Below are 13908 nucleotides of genomic sequence, written 5' to 3'. Positions count from 1 at the left end.
TACTGATCCACAAAGGATGCTGCATCATAGAAAACATTATTCTTTGATTTTCCCTTAGGATTTCCAGCTGGTGCCTAAATGGAATTTTCAGAATAAATAGTATCTTCAGAGGGCATGTAATATAAGAGGTAGTTTCAAATGTCTACAGTTTGCTTTCACTCATGCCCCTTTAAATCTCCAGCCCCTTTAAAGAATACCAGCCTCATTTTTGGTTTGTTTCTGACTGTGCTATCTGACAGACATCTTGAAGACCAAGACCATCCTCTATTCATATGTGTAGACCAGTAATCACATGATAATACGTGATGAATGACTCAAAGAACTGTTGCAGAAAAATGATCTGTTTGAGACCATGACTATTTTCCCATTGCATTTTTTTATCTGGGCATGTTCAAAACTTTGATTTTAAAACCACTCTAGCAAGCCACCAAAAAAAGAAAAGAAAAAAATAAACACAAAAAGCAAGATGAGAACTGTGCTTAGCTTGTTTTTAATACTGTTTTACATGTGAATGATTATTTTTAGACATTAGCTAAAGAAAATAGTTATTTGTCTTACATTATTCATAACTTTATTATCATATATGTGTCAGGGACAATACAGTACAAAAACAAAACTAAAATGACAACCTATTTTGTTAAATTAAACTTGTAAAAACCAACACACTATGCATAGTTTCAATAAGGTACAGTTACTAGAGTGCCAAACAGATATTTAAAAATTAACAAGGAAAAGCAGGAAATGGCACTGCTCATACAAAAATCTACTTCCTCTTAGACAACAGATGTTGAAAAATGATTTCCTAACAAAAGCAGCAGCCCTCGAGAAGGAATTGATAACCCTAGGAATAAGTTTTCTTTATATAATTGCTGCAAAGTTTGACACCAAAGAACTCCTCTTCCTCCCTTGAGGAGTTAAACTTGGATTTGTGATCGGTGTAGTTTTCCTGTAATCAAGCCATAGGCCTTTTGCCCCCTTTCAGGCTGCTCTTTACTCTTCTTTTTCCTTAGTTAAGGAAATGTGAAGTACAAAGAAGAAAGAGTTGTAACCCCTCCCTCCCACTTACCTCTTCTCTGCTTTCGGTTACTTGGCACCTTCCCTTCCCAGCGTTTCCTAGTCAGCCCTACTACGTTCCCAGGGCTCCTGCTCCTCCCATTCTCCCCTCCCCCAGCTCTCCCGGGCCCTTTCTTTTTTTTTTCTTTATCCGCTCCCCTCCCCTAGGCGTGCTTCCCAGCGCGCTTCCCTTCCCCGCCTCTCGATCCCGCATCCCCCCTCCCTGCCCGCCTCCTACCTTGTGACACATCCCGCGTCCTCCCAGAGGCGGCTGCAGCGGCAGTAGCACTAACAGCGCCTCCAACCGGAGCCGCAACCCCAGACTCAGCCTCCACCCCGGCCCCGGCGCCACTGCTGCAGTCATGGCTGCTGATGGGGTGGACGAACGCTCGCCTCTGCTCTCCGCATCCCATTCTGGAAATGTCACTCCCACGGCCCCACCATACTTACAAGAAAGCAGCCCCAGAGGTAAGGCCAGCATAGATCTTTCTACTTTGTAAGAAAAAGCCTAGGATGTAAAGACCAGGGAGCTCTGAGGCGGAGGCCAGCCTCTCACTTGGGCTGGGAGAGAGGGATGCTGACTGTGCCTTCTGAAGCAGAGCCTGCCTGCCTGAGAGCTTCACCGCAGGGCTTTCTCGTGGTGTAGTGTGAGGTGTGTGAGTGTGTGCGTGTGTGTGTATTTCGCCCCTTCTTACCCACGGGTATGGGATGTGTGTGTGTGTGTGTGTGTGTGCACCCTGTCTTATCCACTGCTGTTGGGGTGTGTGTGTGTGTGTGTGTGTGTGTGTGTGTATTTCACCACTTCTGACCCAGGGGTACAGGATGTGACATGAATTGCCCAGGTTGGGCTTTGCTGTTTTAGAGCAGCTCCTAAGTGCAGCTGGATGGTGGTGCAAATCTTTCACAGTCATTCACAAATTCTTTCAGGTTGCTGAGAAACCAGGAGTACTGCTCACCTTGACATCTGTCCTTGAAAGGGCTTAGCTTGAAAAATATGCATTTCCTACCATTCACCCACCAGTGGTCTGTTCAATCAGGGAATTGCCTTAGCAAAAGGAGAAGAGTTAATCAATATTCTTAACATGTCTGAAATCTCTGCCCTTCCTTATTGCTTCTACTTGTAAGGAGTATGTGTTAGTTTTAGTGGTAAATGAAGAGGAATAGAAGAGAAGATGGACTATTTTTGATGCATATCTGAGTGAGATTGAAATTGACTTTTAAAAGTAACCGAAGTTAATAAAATAAATATTTCTATTTATTTCTCTTCGTAAGATGGAGTCAAGAAAGATTTGATGGCAATGGGGTCTGAAGAAAGAAGGGGGAAATCTATTTACAAACTATTCAATTTATTCCAAGATCTATCCTTGTTCTAAGCCTTTTAGTTGATTCCTATAGTAGAAATAAGGCGGAGTCAGTAGTTATAGAAAATGGAAGGCAAGACTTTAAAAAACCACTTAGAGTAGTGAAAAGATTGGTCAAATATGGCACTTGCAAATGTAGGTTAAGTGCATCTCTCCTTTTTGGCTGAATTTGAGACATTTAAAAACCCAAGGAGGCAAACATTAATGCCTTTGAAAATGTGGGTGGATCCTGTTTCCTGTAACACAACTTTTTCTACATTCAAGTCTGGAATTGGAGCAGCTGTAGAGCAGGTCGAAATTGTCAAGCATTTAAAATTTCCATTTAATACTTTATAACTTGAAAAGCAACAATCTAGATCTTAATCCACACTTAACAAGAAGCAGGACAAACGAAAAGGATGTTTAGCAGTGAATAATTTAGTGTGTTTAATGAGTTGAGAAATAAGGTGCAAAATGGTACAAATACTCACCCATAGAAAACCCACAAGTCATGTTTGTTGGTCAGCATTAAACACGTGTCAGAGGACACCTCTTGGGGGAATTTCCTTAAAAGGCAAATTTGATGTTAATGTGTTTACTGTTATCTAAACTGTATGGTCTACAACAGGTTTAAACACTTATTAATGACTGTTTCAATTTCATCAATTCACCCTTTTAAGACGAAATATTTGATGATTTATTGAGAGAGAATTTAGATTTAAGAAACTGTCCCATAACAGATTTTCATGCTCTCTATCTTGCATCTATGTTTTTTATTTTTAGTCCGAGAGTGGCTAAATTATCCCACAAAAATGGTCATACTCACGGACCTGCTTGTAGACTTCTTTATCATTTGCCAAATAGTTGTTATTCTGATAAGACTTCTCAAAGCACAAAATATGGTACAAGTTTCAGCTCAGCCACTAAGAAAAAGAAGTTTCATTCCAGAAAACTTTTAACAACCAAAGAAATTCAATGTGTTATAAAATAAAATTCAACTGAGTACATTTTAAAGATCTTATTGGCTTTATTTAATGATTCATGAATCAGGCAGAATCCCGCCTAGCAGATAAAAAGGAGCTCTAAGGAACTGTACAAAATTAAAGACTCATATAGGCAGAAGGGAGTGGGACAAGGAAGTTATACTAGCAAAATGTGGATTGGTTGTGGCAAGGTCACTTTTCTTTAGGGGATGGCAGGGGCCTATCAGGCAGATGACCTCACTAGTGCTGATCAGGAGATTCCTGATTGAATGGGTTGAATCCATTTTTGAGAGAGGCATAAGTGACTCCATTTTGGGCCTGTTGTCTTGTTTGTAACAATTTTTTAGCAAAAAGCTCTTTCTGCCTATTGTAGAATATTTTTTTTTTTCTTAACTGGTGAATGAGACAGGTTAGATAATTAGAAACACTAATTTCATATGGCATAATACCTAGGAAGCAAGAAGCATAAATGAGAAGTAAAAGGCATTTGTTCTTTGCATTTTTGACAAAATATCTTTTCTTAATAAATAACAAATAAGAATCTTGATAAATATTTTGAGTAAATACACAAGATCTGATTCTAGAAGAACAGTGCTAATTACTCATTCAGTAATTCATCGGGCAGGACAACGTGCCAGAGACTGCTCTAGGTAAACAAGAGTAACCAAATCCATGCCCTCATGGAACATGAGGAGAAAGAATAAGTAAAGACATGGTTGAATCATTTCAGATTGTAAGAAACAGTCTGTCACTAGACCAAATATTTTCAGGAGTTGACAACAGTAGAGTTGAAGCTTGGGATTCAAAAGACCAGAAATAGAATGTACTTTTTGGTAAAGAACTTTGGTTTATGATAATTACCATCTATAATTACCCAGACATTAAAAAATTTTCCTAGAAGTGGTTAATAGCTATAACTAGTGACTATTTTCTCCAATTCAACCCTTCGCTATTTGTGTAACCTTCTAAGAACAGGAATGTGAGATCCCACCCCAAGATGAAATATTCCATTTCAAATTGAAAGTTGATGGAGTGTTTATTTATAGACAAGTTATCGATAATGTAGTGGGGGAGCAGTTAGTATTTTGCATCTGGTTTCATTTGTGTAACAAATCCTCCTGGGTTTCTAAGTGGAATGCTTCTAGTGGTCTTTGCTGTCAGTATTGGATTCCTGCATAGAGTAGGAGGACATGACCTCTCCTGTGATTACAGTGCCCCATTTGGTATATTTGTCAGCTTTTGTTAAATCATAGAAATTAAAATCAAAGAGAGTTTTAGGCTCATTTGAAAGGAGGTTGGAAAAAATACCACAAAACATACAATTTGGCTATATTTGTTTGTTTTCTTTATACATCTGCTAATTTTATAGGTAAGATGTGGCAAATGAATATGACCTCTAAATTTATGAGACATCATCTGTGAAAAATGGTTTATATTTGGGTTGTCTAATTATGTATTGAATATGGGAATGTGATTACTTCACTATAAGTCTATAGGGAAAAGAGTACTTTGTTATACAGAGATAGTTTCATTTGCTTAGTTTGTTTCTGTTATTCATTCAGCAAATAAATATTGGAGTACTAGCCAAGCTCTGTGGTAAGAAGGGAAAAACCGACATGGCTCCTCTTCCAGTCTAGTGGGGGATATTGAGACATAAATTACATAATCATTCAAACAAATACAAAAGTGCAGTGGGGATGAGGACAGTGCTAAAAATATATCCAGTGCCGTGAGAGTATATAATGAAAAGATTTAACCTGGTCAGGAAAGGCTTTCCTGAGACTTGATTTAGGTCTGAAAGCTGAGCAGTAGTTAACTTGGCAAGGAGGGGATTAGAACACTCTAAGCACACAAAAAAAGTATGTGCAAAAGCCTTTAGCAGGATAGAGTATGGTAAGTACTAGGAACTGAAAGAAGGCCAGTGTGGTGAAAGTAGAAACAGCAATAGGGAATGTGCTGCAAAATGGGAGTGGAGAGGTTGGTGTGGTTCATATTCTCCAGAGACTCTCCTTAGAACTATGCTTTTTGATATTCAAGTCCTTAGATAATTCTTCTCCTTGAATCTGGGCTGACATTGTGATTGATTTTGGCCTATAAAATAAGGTAATAGAGAGCTGAATGACTTCGGAGACTAGGTCACAAGAGGTCTTGCAGCTTTTGCCTTGGTCTCTTATAAAGTACACTCTGAGGAAAGTAACTTATATAAGAATTTGAACATCCTGAGACTGCCATGCTTTGAGGAACCCTTAACTAGCCACCTGCAGAGGCTATATGGAGAGAGGGATGCCTGACCAGCCCTCAGACATGTGAGTGAAGAAGCCATCTTGGATGCCCATTTGAGTCTTCAGATGACTCCAAGCCAAGCCAAATTCTTACTGCACCTGCATGACAGATTCTAGGTGATTAACATCCCAACTGAGTCTGAACAATCTACAGAATCATGAAAGCTAATATTAAATTGTTGTTTTAAGCCCTAAGTTTTTGGGTGATTTGTTCTGCAGCAACAGATGACCAGAACAATAAGTATTAATCAGTGCATGCAGGGATGATTGGTCATGTTGAAGAATTTTGCCTTAAGCAAAGGGATGATCTGGTTAGATCTTTTATTATTTTTTAATTACTCTATCTATGGATTAGAGAATGAATTAGAGAAGGGCCAGAGTAGATGAGGATAGACGATTTTGAATGGCTACTATAATGATTTGGACAAATCTGATAAACTGTGATGATAACTTGGACTCAGGTGGTGGTAGAAGTGGAGAGATAAGTAGATGTTAGGAATTACTGAAGAGGAGTTGATGATAGATTGAATGTAGGAATGAGAGGGAGGTGGCAAGGATATTTCCTAGAATTCTGGCTTCTACAACGTGGTGTGATTGCCTACACTGAGGCAAAACACCAGAAGAAGACCAGGTTTTGAAGAATACAGATCATGAGCTTAGTTTTAGACATGATACATTTAAGGTGCTTTCAAATTTCCAAGAAGCGATGTCAGATAAACAATTGGATTTACAGGTGTAGGGCTAAGAAATGAGATCTGGCCTGGAAATATAAAATTGTGTTATTTACATATTGGTGATAGCCAAATACATGGATCTTGATTTAGAGTTTCCCAAAGCCCCACCAGTGTGCCATGGAATGTAACGAGATAGAACATACATGTGTTAAGATATGGATTATCCTCAGTCCTTGGAGTAGCAGAAGCCTTTAGTCCAGTGGCCTCCAGCTCTGAGTAGCTATACAAATATTGTTGTTTTCTCTGTGTACCAAAATGTGAAAAAGTTTGGGAAGCTTTATATGAGACCACTCAGGGAGAAAGAATAACATAAAAGGAGGAGAGAGCTTAGGACAAAGCTTTGAGAAACTCCCAAATTTAATGAGCAGTCAGATTAGGAAGAGCCTGCAAAAAGGCTGATAAGTGTCTTCCAGTGAAGTAGGATGAAAGCCAGGGGACTGTAATATCACAGAATCAAGGGGAAGAAAACACTTCGAGTAAGGGGTGGTCAAACATGTCAAAAGCTACAAGAAAGAGCAAATAGATAAGGTCTAAAAAAATGTCATTTGAACTTAGTGCCATGGAGGTTATTAGTGACCTTAGTGAGAGTTTGTTTAGAAGTGGCAGGGGCGGGGGGGGTGGGGGTAGTGGTGTGATGAATTGGGAGATTGGGATTGACATATATACCCTAATATGTATAAAATGGATAACTAATAAGAACCTGCTGTATAAAACAATAAATAAAATAAAATTCAAAAATTCAAAAAAAAAGATATGTTTATATTCAATTCCTTTTTAAAGAATTGAAGAACTGTTCATTTCCTTCTAATGTAATACTCTAATGTGCATTTATTTTAATTGTAAAATTACCTCAAAGCAACTTAACTTCAATGAAGAGGTTAATATTCCTTTATTCTGAAACATGCTTAGATTTCGTATGAAACATAATTGCATTTTAGAAGGCATTGCCATTTCCTTTTCACCTTGTTTCACTTTAAAAAGTGAGTAAATTCGAAGTTGCTTGAGGAAATGTTTTCAGTGACTAGAAAATAAATTGACTCCTGGTTTGAGAGATAAGTTATTTAATATGAACTTTTGTACTTCTTACTTAGAAATTGTACAATAAATAAAGTATATTTTTAGTGATCCTCTACCTGAAGAAATCTAAAGTTAAAATTGGTGCCTTACTTTAAAGCGAGGCAAAGTTTTATTTCACTTGGAACTATGTTCTACACTAGACTAGAGTTTTACTAGGCACTAGAGTGTCTTGGTTCAGACTGTTATAACAGAATACCATGGACTGGGTGGCTTAAACAGCAAACATTTATTTCTCACAGTTCTGGAGTCTGGGATGTCCAGGATGGAGGTGCCAGCAGATTTGGTGTCTAGTGAGAACTCGTGGGTTGCAGACCCCCAACCTCTCCTTGTATCCTCATGTGGCAGAAGGAGGGCAAGAGAGCTCTTTTGGGTTCTTTTCATAAGAGCACTAGTCTCATTCATGAGGTCTCCACTCTCATGACCTAATTACCTCCCAAAGATCCCACCTCCTAATACCATCACATTGGGGGGTTAGGATTCAACATATGAATTTTGAGGGGACACAACATTCAGTCCATTGCACTGAGTTAGAGTCCTTGAATCTATTTGGGCAGTCTTTTAAATTTCGGAACCTCCTTGCATCCTTGCAGAGTTTAAGGTTGGCTGTGGACCGGCAGGAAGAGATGATGTAGACCCAGAGACCCACACTATATGCATAACCAACTGTAAGATTAAATTAAATTCTCATTTTATCAATATTTGCCAAGGTTTCTGAAACCCACTAGAAACCAGTTTGTCACAATGAGTGGAAATAGATGCAGCATATTTGAGAGCAGCTACCTGAAGCTCCGTGAAGGTCCCAGTATGGGTGTGGACCTGCTGTGATACTGAGAAAGTAGGGAAACTTGATATTGCGCTGTGTGCTAAAGCTGGTGCTCCATTTAAGGGAGTTTTTTTTCAAAATGGTTCTTTTTTGTTTGTTTTTTACTGAAGTACAAATGATTTACAATGTTGTTTCAGGTGTACAGCCAAGTGATTCAGTTATACTATATATATATAGTCTTTTTAAGATTCTTTTCCATTATAGTTTATTACAAGATATTGAATATAGTTCCCTGTGCTGTACAGTAGATCCTTGTTGTACAAAATGGTTCGTGAATCAAAATCTCCTTCAGTGAGACCACATCCTTATGAAGGGAAAATAGAGCCCAAACGTTGCTGAAGTACATCTGCTTCCAATTTTCCAATATTATGGCAAGCCCATTTCCTATTATAATCCTTTTCTGTTATTCAGCAGGCATCAAGCTCTATGATTCTTTTATTTTATTTTATAATGCCCACATTTCCTCCTGACTCTACCAAACATCTTTAAAACATTAATCAAGAAATGTTTTATTCAGTCAGTTATCATTTCAAATATTTGAGCACCTGTTATACTGTTCCAGATGCTAGGGAGTTTACATTTCAGTGAGAGATACATTTGGTAAGGATTATAACTCCAGAGAGTGAAGAGAATAAAGCAGGGCATGAGGATAGAGTAAGTGGTGGTGCGGGGAGTATTTCAGGTAGTGTGTTCAGGAAAGATATCTCAGAGGTGATAATTGCTCAGAGACGCAAAAAATGAGTCGGAATCAGCTGTTGGAAGATTTAGGGGAGGAGTGTGTCAGGCAGCTGGAACAACAGGCACAAAACATGCTGTTATAAAACAAGGAGGACAGTTGTTTAGAGTGTGGTGACTTAGGGGAGTGTGGTAGAAGAAGTTAGAGGACTAGACTAGGAAGTCCAGGAGAGCTTTGTCAACTGAAAAAAATGTACAATGTGAGAGTTATGAGTTAAGTTTTATTTGGGGCAAAATGAGAAATATAGGCTGGGAGACAGCCCCTCAGATACCTCTGAGGAACTGTTCCAAAGAGGTAAGGTGGGAGGTCAGTATATATGTGATTTTAGTGAAAGGGGTATACGTGCAATCAAGCACACATTTTGGCAGAAGGTTGCTGCTAGTCATGAGGAGCAGATGTCTCCTTTAATGATTTTAGTGCTTTTCTAGATATGAGAAGATGCAAGAAATTGGGCTCATAATATCTTCTCCTGAAAAATATCTAACTCTCTGAAGACCTGTTCTGCCAGGTTTTCCTGGAGAACATAGTGCCTCCTTCCTGATCTCCACCGTGAACTCCTTTCAGAGTGTGTTGAAGGTCAGCAACTGCAGTGGCTAGTACTTCATCCTTGTAGAGGCAGATGGTGGGTGACAAGTTTTATGGCAGCTTTGTAGGCCATCATCAGAAATGGGATTGTGTGCGGAGGATAATGGGAGGCCATGAAGGGTTTGGAGCAGATGAGAGACACGAGATATTAAATGCTTTACATTTAAGTAGATCATCCTGGTTGGTGTTTGGAGAATGAATTATTGGGTGAAAAATGATAAGAGGCTAATAAGACATGAAACTAATCAGGAGGCTGTTACAGTGGAATAGGCAAGAGGTAATGTTGTTCTGAACCAGGGTAGAGGTGATGGAAGCAGTGAAATGTGGTTAGATTCAGGACATATTTCATCCATAGAGCAGCAGGACTTGCTGATGGATTGAATCAGTGGAAAGAAAGGAATCACAAATCTCAAAAATGACCTAAACAGCTAGGTAAAAAATTGTACTTTTTTCTAAAATGGGCAAACAGAAGGAGTTGGGTGTGTGTTGGGGGGGTGGTGAGGAGAAGGACAGTGGAAATAAATATTTTGTTTCAGACAAGTGGAGTTTGAAATACCTTTAGTCATCATTCAATTGGAAATGTCCAGTATGCAGTTGGATGTACAAGTCTGGAGTCTGGGGAGAGATCAGGCCTGAGGAGTACATTTCATTCAACAATTATTTATTATATGTATGGTAATACTTCACTGTAGTGGGAGATGATGCTTTCAGCTTCTCATTTATTTCCAAGGATTCTTCAAACTCTTTTCAGGAATGTCAAACTTCTAGGACAGAGCATTCTGCAAAAATCTTGCAAGATTTGCCAGATGCATACAGATGTTAGCTAGATAGCTCAGATGTTAGAGAGGAGAGTTAGCAGGATGGATGTTCATAACTATATTTGAATGCAGTAAGCAACTATCTGGGAAGTGATCAGTGGAAATGCTAATCCTTCCACTTTGGGGAAAAGCAGACAACCCTGAGTACAGCTTTATGCTCAGCTGTTATGAGTTTCATTTTTATAAGGATGAAGAGATATTGCATAACCTGAGAATGACAACGCTTTAATAGTTCTTAAAAGGGAACACATTCTGTCTGCTATTCTTCTTTCAAGAGAACTTCCATACTTTTTTTTGGTGGATTGAGTATGGAGTGCATCAGAGTTTGTGTTGCTTTGGCACTTTTCTAGATTTTTTTCCTTTCCCTGGTTGCTGTTATAAAGTGAACTTCTTTTTCTTTGTAAGAATAAAAATAAATATGTAAAAAAGAAGTGAAAAGTGTATCTCCTCTTCCTGGTCTTCAGGTAAGTTTCTCAAGCATTATATAACTAAATCCCTGTATAGTCTCAGAAATGATCTGCCACCAGGTGTAGTTTGGCCTGGGGGACCTGACACTTGAATTCTTTCTTCCAGTTACTAGCTGTTGACCTCAGAGTAGCTACTTTACATCTCTGGGCCTCAGTTTTCCATCTGAGAAAGAGTGGTGTAGTGTGTTCCCTTTTGCTTTTATATTCCATAACACAGTTCTTCTTGGTAAGGAATCTGGATACACCTAAGAGAATATATCTGTGACTTTAAAATATAGATGATGATTATCTTTTTTTACCTCATTCTTTTACTTCCAATGTCCCTTTTTTACTTAAATTTCTATTTCTTCCAGTACCTTTTTGAAAATTTTCAAGACAGTATTATTGAACATTAAGGAGTGTTACATGGCTCTTTTAAGCATCAGAAGACCAACTAGCATGCAATATTTTTTTCTTCCATAGGAAGTATTTGTATGTGCCACATGACCAGTCAGGGCATTCTATTCAAAGCATGTATTTCTAAAGGCAATGGCAAAATATTTTTTCTTCCTATGCTTTGTCAAGTTGAGATAGTTAAGCTTCGCAGATCAATAATATGGATTTAAAACCAGTATACAAGAAAGCCTCTAATAGTTCATCATTTGAACATGTGAAGTTTTAAAGTTTCAGAGATTAAAGTGCTAAGATTCACCATCCAGAGGAACAGCAATACATAGAAGGGATAGTGAGCAGATTTAAATAGAAGACTTTCACAGACGCCTGAGTTGTTATTAATCTTAGGCCATGGGAATTTCCCAAATAAACATTGATTTCTACTGAGCTGTATGGATTCTGCCAATTAATACAAAGTTATTTATAAGAAAACCATTTTCCAAGTTTACAGAATTCAGGGATCCTATTCTGGTTCTCTATATAGAATGCTTTGCCTTGCTCAACAAAAGTAGTATTTATATTTATTGCCAGTCCCTAATGAGGACATAGGTTATTATTAACACTATCAGACATGCCTGAACACAAGGTGACCTAAGTGAAAGCCATATGGTCTTTTATGACCTAGTCTCAGAAGTCAAATATGGTGTCACTTCTGCCATGCTCTATTGGTCAAAACAGTTATAAACCACCTGCACGTAAGGTGAAGGAACATAGACTTCAATTCTAATGGGATGAGTATCAAAGAATTTGCAGCCATATTTTAAAACCACCACAATAAGCTGTGATATACCCACAAACTGGAACACTGTGCAGCTGGAAAAGAAATGAGGAAACTCTACGTACCATTGTGGAAAGGTTGCCAAGATATAAAATAAAGTGAAAAAAGCAAGATGAAGAATGAGGAAGGCATATTCCCTTTTTTTGTATGAAAGATGGAGAAAAGAGAATATGTGTATTACATATTACAGGTATATATTACCTGTACTAGGCTAAAGAAACACTGGAAGGATTAAAAAAATAATAATTTAAGTGGAAGTCTCTGAAGTGAGGCATGGTAGATTGGCACAGAAATTGGAGTAACAATTCTAAGGATATATTTTTTACATTAATGTTGATTTTTGAGCCATGGAAATATGTTACTAATAAAAATTTAATGTATCAGAAAGCACTTTGGCCACATTATGTTATTGATCCTTGTAGAGTTTATCCTTGACTAGGACCCTGAACAATGTAACAAATGCTATGTTTTAGACCATGTCCCCACATCTCTATACAGGTCCTTGCAGTGGAACCTTATATTTCATTGTGTTTGATTTGGTCCATTACTCCCACTTGTCAAGATCTTAATAGGAAGAATCCTGTTTTAATATGGGAAATGTATCACTATGTGTATCTGCTTTTTCCCAGGACCATGCTCATTGCCTCATACCAGTATCATTTATTAGGCACTTCTGGTCTTCTCTAGATGAGGATTTACTTTTTGCTTCCTATGGGTAGATAAGTAGGAAAGGGATTTTGGAAACTGAAACATTCAAATTCTATCCATTCGTCAAAGTCCTTTCTTTCCATGTAATCCTTTTTAATCTCTGTTACTGGACGATATATGTTCCCAAAGCAATATCTCTCAACATTTCTACTATATATTTTAATACTTATTTGTGTACATGATCTTATCAAGGAAGGCAAGGAGGGAGACAGGATTCTTGTATCTTTTATCTGTGAGTCCTACATAGTCTCTTGCACTTGATCTTATATTTCTAGGTACTCAACAAGGATCCGTCATATGAATGAGTGAGTGAGAAAACAAAGAAGGATGCCATCGTGGTGATTTTGAAGTCACTTAGAGAGTGAAGGTTTTACAGGTTTACAGAAGAACATGAGAACAAAAGATGGAAGTAATCCAGCAGGGCATGTAGCTGAATCCATTTGTTTCATTAGAAATGTCCACATAGCAAAGGAAGGATCTCCATCACTATACTTCCTGCTGGCTACAATGAGGAACTCTCCTCTTAATGGATTAACTTCTGGATTTTTTTTATTAATCGCTATATTTTAAAATAAAATTTAATTGACCCATGGGGTAGAAATATCTAAGCACTAGAATTTAAGGGATTTATTCACTAAATATGCTTAAAAAATAAATATTGTTTCTAAGAGGTTCAGTTCACTCCATATATTGTATCTGATTTTGCTTAGATTTATGGTGAATATGTCCCAAATTCTAAAATTACTAAACTGGTGACTTTTATCTATAATCTATTAATCCCTAGGTCATTTTAAAAAAAAATGAGTGAAATATTTCAAGATAGAAAAATACTGAGTATAATATAATCATTCATATATCATCATCTAATTCTATCAGACCTTAACATTATGCCATACTGTTTCATATATTGAAGCAAATAAAACATTGCAAATCCAGTTGAACTTTTTCCCTTCCCCATATACTGAGGTAATTTCCCCCCTCATATTTTCTCATCTAAAATGTCTTAAAACAAATTTTGGGTTCAGTTATATTTAAGTATATTTTATAACTGTGATTCATGAATACTTGTAACCTGCAAGTTATCATTTAGTG

General features: G+C 37.7%; 1 protein-coding gene across 1 annotated transcript in view; it reads left to right on the top strand.

The window, feature by feature from the left end:
- Positions 1-1365: 1365 nt before the first annotated feature.
- PIP4P2 (phosphatidylinositol-4,5-bisphosphate 4-phosphatase 2) overlaps positions 1366-13908 on the top strand; it is a 91009-nt gene continuing 78466 nt past the window's right edge. Inside the window, exon 1 of the mRNA XM_061171959.1 lies at positions 1366-1521. Within this exon, the coding sequence (XP_061027942.1) occupies positions 1416-1521 (106 nt within the window). The 5' untranslated portion in view covers positions 1366-1415. The remainder of the gene's footprint in view (positions 1522-13908) is intronic.

The sequence above is a fragment of the Eubalaena glacialis genome, chromosome 17 (assembly GCF_028564815.1).
Source record: "Eubalaena glacialis isolate mEubGla1 chromosome 17, mEubGla1.1.hap2.+ XY, whole genome shotgun sequence".
Classification (NCBI taxonomy): domain Eukaryota; kingdom Metazoa; phylum Chordata; class Mammalia; order Artiodactyla; family Balaenidae; genus Eubalaena; species Eubalaena glacialis.
Note: the sequence above shows the minus strand (reverse complement) of the source record. Positions and strands in the feature narration are given on the sequence as shown.